The 10,295-nt window shown below is 34.7% G+C and overlaps 1 protein-coding gene and 1 long non-coding RNA gene across 2 annotated transcripts; one reads left to right on the top strand and one right to left on the bottom strand.

Annotated features, from left to right (window-relative positions):
• The first annotated feature begins 331 nt into the window (after nt 1–331).
• Nucleotides 332–5,107, top strand: LOC133869802 (uncharacterized). The gene is made up of 2 exons (XR_009900545.1): nt 332–1,013; nt 4,852–5,107. It is a non-coding gene; the product is annotated as an uncharacterized LOC133869802 (long non-coding RNA).
• A 305-nt stretch (nt 5,108–5,412) lies between these two features.
• On the bottom strand, nt 5,413–8,226 carry LOC133868407 (protein SRG1-like). Its single transcript, XM_062305294.1, has 4 exons — nt 7,908–8,226; nt 6,573–6,820; nt 5,887–6,211; nt 5,413–5,757 (listed from the first exon to the last, which is right to left on the bottom strand). The coding sequence occupies exons 1-4, from the start codon at nt 8,157–8,159 to the stop codon at nt 5,491–5,493; spliced, it is 1,092 nt and encodes a 363-aa protein (XP_062161278.1). The 5' UTR covers nt 8,160–8,226; the 3' UTR covers nt 5,413–5,490.
• Between the last annotated feature and the right edge of the window lie 2,069 nt (nt 8,227–10,295).

Here is a 10,295-nt window from a genome sequence, read left to right on the forward strand (position 1 = left end):
ACTCCTACTCGAATTCCCTGAAGGTATAGTTAAAGTTCAACCAGGCTAGGACTCAAACTCCTAATCCAACTAGGTGTCAAGAAGGTCCGGCCTATAAATAAAGACCGTCACACCAGGTATAAAGACACGAATTCTCTAAGCTCCTGAGATTAATATTCAGAATACTCTGCAGAAAACTTTTTAGACTAACTTAGGCATCGGAGTGGGCGTGGTCGGCACCCCCGACGAGTTGTTTGTTCCTTTTTGCAGGGTTGAGGTATTCGGTAGAAATCAACAGCGAATCTTCAGGCGACACGTCACCATACCGGAAACTGTACCAACACCTTTCATCTTTTCTTAAACAAAAAGAAAAGGAGACGGAGAGATTTCTTCATTGTATTCCCCCCTCCCCCCTATTCCTTTACCACCCAACCAAGTTAAGACTTAAGAAGACTGATTTTCCTTCCCTTCTTTTCCCTTCACGAAGTCAAAAGCACTAGAGTTTTTACTTTATTAATTTATTTTACTTAATAATAATCAAGCACCTACCAATGGTTTTATTGTAATGACATTTTTTTTTGTTTCCTACTAATTTATTGAAAACGAGATTCGTACAAACTAAAAGTTAACTAATTTTTTTCAAAGAAATAAAAGGATAATCAAACAAGTGCCTGGAATGCATTAGAAATCGATAACCTGAAAGGCTGAGGCAACAAAGATGCCGGGACAGTTTTTTTGTGTCCGTTGTTGTCGACATGTTTCGTCGACAGATTGGCGGGGTGTTTCGTTTTCAAACCAAACAAATCTTACCTCGGATACGCCAAACTAAATATAATATATATATATATATAATAAAGAACACAAAGCAACTCTCTCTCTCTCTCTCTCTCTCTCTCCGTCTCTCAGCTCTCATTTCTCTCTTTTGTGGGTTTAGGGGTTATCATGTGTTGTACAGTTCGATCCCGAGAACACGCTGGCCATTGCTTACGTCGCATGGTGATTCAGTTCCCTGAGAGATGGTTTGTGCTCAAAAGGTATGATTTTTCCTTGGGAAGTTTTGTTCTTATTTTCTTTTTCTTTATTTCCCCCCCAAAAAAAAAGACTTATTTTCTTTTGTGGGTTTTTTTTTTTTTTTTTTGGCTTTCATCTAGTACTGTGGAAGTCTTCTGCCTTTGCTAGTTATTAGGGTTCTAATTTTTGTTTGAGATTGTTGTGTTTGGGATGCTGTGGCCGTTAATGTTTCCGGAGCTGGGTTTTCACTATGTGTGTTGATGTGGGTTTGTCTCCTTTGTCAAAAGGATGTCTTGATTTGATTTTTTCTTTTTCGTTTTTCCTGTTTTTTACATTTTTACTATCCTGATTACCTTTTGATTATGTGGATTTGCGGTTTCCTACAATGTAGACTTTGATTTCTGCTCTAAGATTGTATCAAGGGATACAGGATTTTATATACACATTAGAAAAAAGGTTCACTTGAAATTTACGTAACCAAACTTTAGCCCATTCATTCCAACGAATTTTGACAAAGTTATAATATTAAAGTGAGAAATTTTGGGGAAAAACAAGTAGTTTACTTGTTAGTTGTTAGGTTTGTAAATTTTTCGATAAATAAAGGATCAAGAAATGGGATCACAATGGTAGATAACAAGAAAACAGAGAACAATGGAGAAAAACTAATTCTTGTCGTATTCAAGCTCTAAGGCTGTGTGTGTATAAATAGGATTACAGAGGAATCAAAAATACAAACGGAAAGGAATATCTAAGCGAATATACAAGGGCCAGCGCATTCTAACAATTCTAACAAGAAAAGAGTATCTACAGCTCAGCTAAACAGTTGAGAGCTTCTAGAAGGGTCTAGAGAGAAAAAGAAGATGCTTTGCTCAAGCTCCACGTAGGCTGCTTGTATGATTCTTTTTTTATCGTAGGCTTGTGATCGTAATAGTAGATAAACAATACACTTAAAGACTCTTTAAGAAAAAGTATAGCATTTGCCATAGAACAGTCTCTTGGATTAGATGGGGAGAGCTGGAGAGAGAAATCACACAATGTGCATATGCCCCAAAATGGACTGGACTGACTGCATAATAGGCGCACTTGTTATATTTTGTAAAATTGGAGAGCAACTGTAAAAATTGTAAATAATGTTGGGGTAGAGTGGGTTTATGAGAAGGAAGGGCATTAATTTCTATCCGATGTGTATTGGATGCATGTGCTTGGTCCAAAGCAGCATATGTTCATCATTGAAAATGAATTCAGGTGAATGCTATGATGGAACTGTTATCTGGATGGCTGCTAAATTTGTCTTATGTATCCTCTCAACTTGTCAAATTACTGGAATTCATCAACTGATATGCATTATAAGTGCTGTATGCTTATGTAGATGTTTCATGTATATGACGGAGATAGAGACAAATTTATAAAGTGCAATGATAATTCCTCCCCCCCCCCCCACACCAGAAAAAAAAGAACTTTTGACGTTTTTCTTGAATCTTGATCCTCCTCTGTCTGAGGATGAAGACAATCGTGTAATGAATGCCATTGTGCAATGCTGATGTAAATGAAATTTTACTGGTATAAGGTGTTTTAGTATTTATATGGACAGTTTAATTCATATTAGAATTGATTCATTCATGTGAAATTCGAAAACTTTGAGCAGTTGTATATATTGGTTCCCCGGAACCAAGTAGGAAACTGTGAGTTTACAAATTGTTTACCACGTTATTATGCACTGATTCCTTCTGTAATTTTCTTGAAATAGTCTTGCTGGGCATGCTCTATATGATTCGGACTTAAATAATCCTTTGTTAAGAGGCATACTAGATTTGGTCATATCTTTTCCTATCTTTGGTGACACTTCCTGTTTCTAATGGAAAGAAGAGATACTATTTGATAATTCATGACATTGTCAATTTCCTTTCTCAGTGTATATTTTAGCTTTTCCTTTCTCATAATTAGAAGAAAACTAAACCGTTTTCAAGTTCCACATAAGTGACTCTAGCTTGATGAATTGGTATTGCCACTGGGTGGTTAATAATGCGGTTGCCCTGTTAAATCACTACTTGTCCCAGAAGCTTAAGCTGATAGGAATATATAAATTTAATCACTTAATCAATATTTTAACATTCCCCCTCACGTGTGGGCTCAGACTTCCTTTTAATAGGTGAGGCCCAACACGTGGAATATTTAATTGAAATGGAAGGTTAATAACGGAGTCAAGGTTCGAACTCAGGACTTTTGGCTCTGATACCATGTTAAATCACCACTTGTCCCAAAAGCTTAAGCTGATAGGAAGAGGTAAATTTAATCACTTAATCAATACTTTAATATGCCATTGGTGGTACTTGGTGTTTTGTGGCTTGTTTATATCAGCATGTCAAAACTATAAACAATACCTCCCAAAGGTGTAGCAAAACATGTACTTAGGGCATTTTTCCTTCTTGGAAAATGTAACCTGACAATTTTGGGGTTGGCATGCTTCTGTAAGTATGTGAGCATGATTCCAATGTTTTCTGGTAAAACAATTGGCTAAGATCAAACATTGATAAAACTTAAGATAAGGAATTAGAATGGATGTGAAGTATGCAATAGAACTTGCGTAACCTTATAAATGTTTTACATGGAATCATATTTCAAGCTCTTTTTTCATTTTTTGTACACCTTTATTTTGTTGCTCAATTATTTTCTTCATGTGCCCCTATTTCTCGCCAACGTCACAGTTTCAACTTCTGACCATATGGGATTTGAATCGTTTTGGACTGTTGCATGGGAGGTGTTTTGGATTTTTTGTTGTACCATTTTGGATATGTGTTCTATTCGTAAAAGATAGGAATAATATGTGTTAGGGGGTGGGGGATGGTTTCAAGCATGATTATTTCACAAATATATTAATTGATATGTACCTCTCAGTCGTTTTTTAAGCTAAATATGACTATTCTTCTCTCTCTCTCTCTCTCTCTCTCTCTCTCTCTCTCTCTCTCTCTCTCTCCCCGTGTCTATGGGGTCAAGGACCATCTAGTTCAACTGCTCAACCCCCTCCCCCTTCCCCGAGTGAAAAAAAAGCTCTGACTTGTTTTTTCCGCTTTGACGATACTCTGATCCCTCATACCACTCATGGGCCGAACGGACATTGACTTGTATTTGTTAGACCACCTCTTGTGTTTTTTAATCATGCCTGTGTGCGCCGCAGGGTGGGGGTGGGTTTGGGGGTTTAAACATTTGTGTTTGAAATGATCCATTGAAAGTGCCTTTTGTTGGTATTTCTAGATTTTGATTTCGTGCAACATGAATTTGATTTACATACATTTATATGCACACTTATGTCCAAACATGTCTATACATGTTAATATGTACATAAGCACACGGACATGCATGCATGGATGTTTGGCTATATGCATGTATGTTTATGTAAAATACATAAGAGAGGCACTAAATTTCATACTAAAAGTACGCTACGAAGTGCCCTTGTTGACATAAGTATGCCAAACATGTGAACATCTCTAGTCAGCTTGAAGCTCTGCTAAATTAAAACCCATTATTAGTTTGAGGGATGATTTTCATTAACTTGTAATTGTTATTTTGTTTGGGGAACCCTCTTTTTTTTTTTTGAGATGATTTGGTGAATGCAGTGAAGTTTCTTATTATGATGGATGACACTGTATTGAATACTATGTTTCAGTTATCTCGTGTGCAACTTCAATTTTGTAGCACGTCATTATATGTAAATCTTGTGGTGGGAATAGTGCAGAAATTTACTTATTTACTCTTCCACCCTTCTCATTTCTCCTGTTAATGTAAATCTTGTTTTAGTTATCATTTGATATGCTGCTTATCTTAAGGCCTTTCCTGACAACTCTTTTGTTGTATGGATATCAGGTTCAGAGATAATAATGATGCCTGCTGTAAGGGTTGTGCTTTGTTCCAACATAATACATGAAAAATTTATCGCTTAAAGGAACTGCATGTTGGAATTTATGCATTAATATACTTCAGGTCTGGAATAGGGGAATGAAGCTATTGGTCCTAATAGCATAGCAATATATGTTTCATATTTAACATTTTCTGTCAATTATTTCTCTCTTTTCAAATTCTTTGGATAATATATGCCGTGCTGCACCTTCTATTTTTATTCTCTTTTGTTGTTGAGTATTTACCTAGTAATTTATTTGATCTACCTAGTAATTTATTTGATCTCTCTCTCTCTCTCTCTCTCATAATTACATAATGCTGGAGTAGTTGGTGAAAATTAAGTTATCAACAAAGTTGATAGTAGAGGTGCCTATGTAGAAAATGTCTATTTTTTACTGTGAATCATAAGTTCTATTATTCTGCTTCGGCAAAGCAAAATTTTTTTTGTCATGTGTATAAGTTTGTTTAAATCTGGCTTGCATATAATCAAACCAGATTGAGCATAGGAGCCACTAGCAAGCACTCATATTACACAATAGCTTTCATGTCATTTATTTCCTTGTAGAGTACTCTAGTCATTGAGTTTTTAAAACGAAAGGGTTAGTCTCAAGAGCCATTCTGTTCCTCGTTCTTGATCTTCAATGCATCAATGTATGACTTCCCATCGAGTTTGCGTGTGAAAAGTCTCTTGAAGTATTCTACAACACCTATTCTTTGGAATAATGCTGGTGTTTTTGGAGTAATAAGGCTTGGGGCCGGACCCAAATCTCCTTCCACTTTTGGGTTGTAAAATGTGGCCATAGAGAGCCTCTCCTTTACTGAGTTAACAGTTGCACGATGCTCAATGCTACGGTATATTCCATTGGTCACAATCTGTCAAACCGTGCATGAAAACACATAATGGCAATTCTTGTTAGCTCAAGCATATATTTGATTATAGAGAGTATGTAGATTGAGAAGAAAGCACATAACAAGAGATTTGAGGCAAAGTTCATGATTTACCTCTAAAATGTCTCCAATGTTGACAACAAAAGCATTAGGGAGGGGTATGACAGGAATCCACATCCCATCTTTTCTTATCTGGAGGCCTTCCATTTCATTGAGTTGAAGGAGGATTGTTAGGCCGACAGCATCAGAGTGAGGGTTGAGGCCAATGACAAGATCTGGTTGCGGACATGGAGGGTAGTAGTTCATCCTAATTGATTGCCACCCATCTTCAAACAGGTTCTTCATGTCATTATTTTCCATTCGTAGAGCTTTCGCCATAAGTTCAAGGATTTCCATGGCAAGGTTTTGAAGCTCTGTTGAGTAGGCTTCTAAGTTATCTCTGCATGAGATGATTTGAGATTAAGCAGGTTCTTCGTGTCTTTATTTTTCGTTCTTAGAGCTTTTGCCATAAGTTTAAGGATTTTCATGGGGCAAGATTTTGAAGCTCTGCTGAGTAGGCCTCTAAGTTATCTCTGTAATGATTTAAGATGTGCCTAAAGTGTTTGATCGGCAGCTCAATGCCAATAGAGTAATGCTATTTATTTTTCTGTTATACAACTGCTATATAAGTGGGATGACTTAGCAATGAAAATCAATTCTTAATTTTTTATTTTAACAATGCTGATTAAATGATTAATTTTTAAAACTACTTCATTAAGTGTTATGAGAGAGAGAGAGAGAGAGAGAGAGAGAGAGAAGACCTGAATGGAAGGGGAAGCTTGGGGAACAAGTGGGGCTTCCTCAAATGGGTTGGTAGCGTGACGAGGGAGAACATGTCTCCCCAGTCAAGTTTTTGCTCATCTGACACAACAAATGCCTGCCCAAACCCTTCCAAGTCTCCTGGTTGTTGCCAGTACTTCTTCTTCTCTTCCATCGGCATCTTAAAAAATTCTTGAATGTCTAATTTCACATTCTCTAACAATGAAGTGCTCACCCCATGATTTATTATCTACAAAACATTTCTAACTTTTACTTGAAAGGAATTATAACAATAGATTCATGTAGAAAACCGTCTCTTATAATTAAAATAAAACTTATTCATCGATCGATCGAATTGCAGCTAATTAGGGCAGCTAATAAGAAAGGCCCCAATGAGATCTATCATCTATATATATATATGCCCGAACAAGTGTTCGGATAGCTTGAAGTATGGAATTTATTTGTTCGGACATGTAAACACTATCAAGGCTCTCTCTCATTAACTGCTCGGATTAACGAGCTATTAGTCAAATTAATTGCCGTGGCTGAAATTTCTATTCCATACGTATTCTGTTGTGGAAATTAGTTGAAGAAAAGACAAGCAGAATATTAAAGAGCAATCCGCATATTGGAGTTGAACAAGTCGGCCGGCCACCTAACGAGGGTTTGTTGGACTCTCAAATCATTGACTTGCTTTATGAAGTTTGGGTTGACTATTTGGCCCATTGAAGTGGAAGCAAGTGGGAGAAAATAGACGATAAATAGTGTGTGGATTTCAATTGGATTTTTTTTTTTTTTTTTAAAAAAAAAAATTTTCCTTTAGGAAATTCGTTTAGAACTCTCCTACTCACCTATGTGGTATTTTGTTATTTAAATCAATAATTTTTATTGATTTTACTGTAAAAAATTAGTAATAAAAGATAGTGACATGAGATGCAGGGATCACCAATAATACTCAATCATGTAATATCCAAGTATTTTCATATGAACAATTTTTTTTTTTTTATGATTTTAACATGAAATAATTTTATTTTCCATGAGAGTGTGATTAGAAAGTCAGAAATCTTACCTCAAGATAAGAGTATTGTTGTCTTAAAAAGTGATGAAATAATTAAGAGAAATTGATAAATTAATTTTTTTTTTCATTATTCAACTATTTATAGACTGACACGTCGTCAGTTTAAACTAGATCAGGAAAGAATTAACATATAGAAATTTTAAAAATAAAAATAAAAAAATAGGGAGAATATTAATTCATGTCTCATCCACTCCACTTGAGTCTCTAAAGATAGACCATACACTCAGTTTTTCAAGTAGAGAGAGAGAGAGAGGATGACCTGAAAGAAGCCCCATTCTTTGCTTGCATGGTGCATCTTGTCCAACTCAGAGTCCATAAATTCCGGGGAGAATAGCTTTTGCATGTCGATGACTGGGACTTGGGGTAGAGAAGCTGTGGAGTCGGACAAGTTGGGAGGTTCCTGATCGGGACGCACATACCTCGGCGGCACTGTGGCCGTCGTCTCCTTCGCCAGCTCCTGAACACAAGGAACGGGGAGAGAGCTCCCTAACCACGTTTTTTCTGGTTCCATTCCTCCAACCAATAAAACCCAGAAGGCAAAAATGCTTCAATTCTACCTATTATGAATACAGAACAGCTTATATATATATATATGGAAACGGGTTTTGTGAGGCCCTGCCATGTAGAAGAAGTCTCTTTTCAAAGAAAACTAAGTCAACAGAGAGTTGGGCCCAATTATTGTTCTTATCCATGAAATGTCTAACCAGTGCATTATTTAATTTTGAGAATACTTATTGCGAAAATTTGACTTATAATCCCCCCCCCCCCCCCCGGTTTTGTTATTACTTTTGTAATTAAGTACTTAAATTTTTCAAAGTGTTAATTTAGAGTATTTATTTTTTTCTTTAATTTCAATCATTTGTTAGAGTTTTTTGTTAAATTCTGTTAAAATTCTCAAAACACCTCTCAGTTTTTATAGGAAATAAAAAGAAAAAAATTGCAAGGATTAAGATATTAGTAAGAATTTAATGAAATTTGCAAAAATACGTACCAAGACTTGAATCTTTGAAAATTTTTACAATAGTTTTTTTGTTTTTTTTTTTTAAAAAAAAAGAAAAAAAAAAGAGTATTTTGATAAGATTTAACGAAAAATTTTAATGAACAATTGAAATTGAAAAATAAAAATAAAAATAAAAGATGGATACCTTAAATTGACATTTTTAAAAATTTGAGTACTTAATTGTAAAAGTGATGAAAAATCAGGAGGAGTTATAAGTCAAATTTTTTCAATAAAGTATGAGTACTTAATTGTAAAAGTGATAAAAGATAAAAAATTATAAATGAAGTTTTTTCATATTTTTTTGTCAGTTCTTGTCGTGTCCCAAGCCTAAGAATGATGGTGTATGCTAACTAATAATCATTTGGATACCTGCCTGAAAACGTTTTCATTACAAACCTATTTTGTTCAACAAATAAACCATAAATAGCTGGAGTAATATTAGGAATTATATTTTTATTCGGTAATTTGTTGAGATTGTCACGTCAGTATTGTAAGATAGTTGTGAGATAAAAATGTAGTATATAATATTACTCTTTCAATAAGAGCTTTATGAGTAATACTACATGCATACCACACAACCATATATCTCGAAAAGTTGACGTGAGATGGTCTAGTAACCCTTCGATTAGCCGTTGATAAATTTTTTTGTTTTAAAAAAATCCAATGACTATTAGATATTGCCACATTCATTTTATGAGATATCTGTATGATATGTAGATGCTATATACCACACTTTATCGAAACGACATTGTCAATTAATTCTTAATTTTTTTACTTTCTTTGAAACAACGACAGATTAACAACTTATATTTCAGATATAATTTAATATGCTATTTTTCAGGAGTAGAATGTGTGTGTAAACACAATTTAGAGTTTGACCCCAAATTTAATCTATAAAAAACAAATGAACAATAATATATATATATATATATATATATATATATATATATATATAACCTTTAAAGTCCAGATGCTACTAATATAACTTGATTCCAGACTAATTATTCTCCGAGGACCAGCATAATCTAATATAATTAATCTCAACTCCAGGGACACCTGCTAATTTTAAAAATTATTGTTGATATGGAGGCTTGAACTTCATGCATTGCACTTATATATTGGGCTCGTTTAGATGTGTGATTTTTTTTTTTTTTTTTGTTTGTATTATATTTAAAATTGAAATACTAAAAGAATTTAATTTTTAAAATTATGTTTAGATGGTTTAAAAAATTAAATAAAATTTACGTAAAATTTAAATTCTAAAAAATAACCAAAATATATTTTTGAAAAATAATAAAATATAATAGAAAAGCAATTATGAAGTTTTCTTTGTTGAAGTTAGCCTACACGTTCCTTTCTTCTAGAAGAGGAGTGCGCCACATTCTAGAAGCACTACAAAAAAAAGACAATTTGGCGTCGTTTAATTAGCGGCGTTTAATGCTCTATAAGCGTCGCTAACTAATTTGCGACATTTAATTCGCGACGTTTGTGTTATGCCGCGAAAGTCCAGTCGAGAAAATAAATTTGCGACGCTTTTGGATGAAGCGTTGCGCATTTAGCGGCGCTTATGGAGTAAACGCCGCTACTATTTTAGAGGCTTTTGTATAGATTATAAGCGCCGCTAATTAGCGGCGCTTGTTATGAGTC

This window comes from Alnus glutinosa, chromosome 5 (genome assembly GCF_958979055.1).
Source record: "Alnus glutinosa chromosome 5, dhAlnGlut1.1, whole genome shotgun sequence".
NCBI classification, from domain to species: domain Eukaryota; kingdom Viridiplantae; phylum Streptophyta; class Magnoliopsida; order Fagales; family Betulaceae; genus Alnus; species Alnus glutinosa.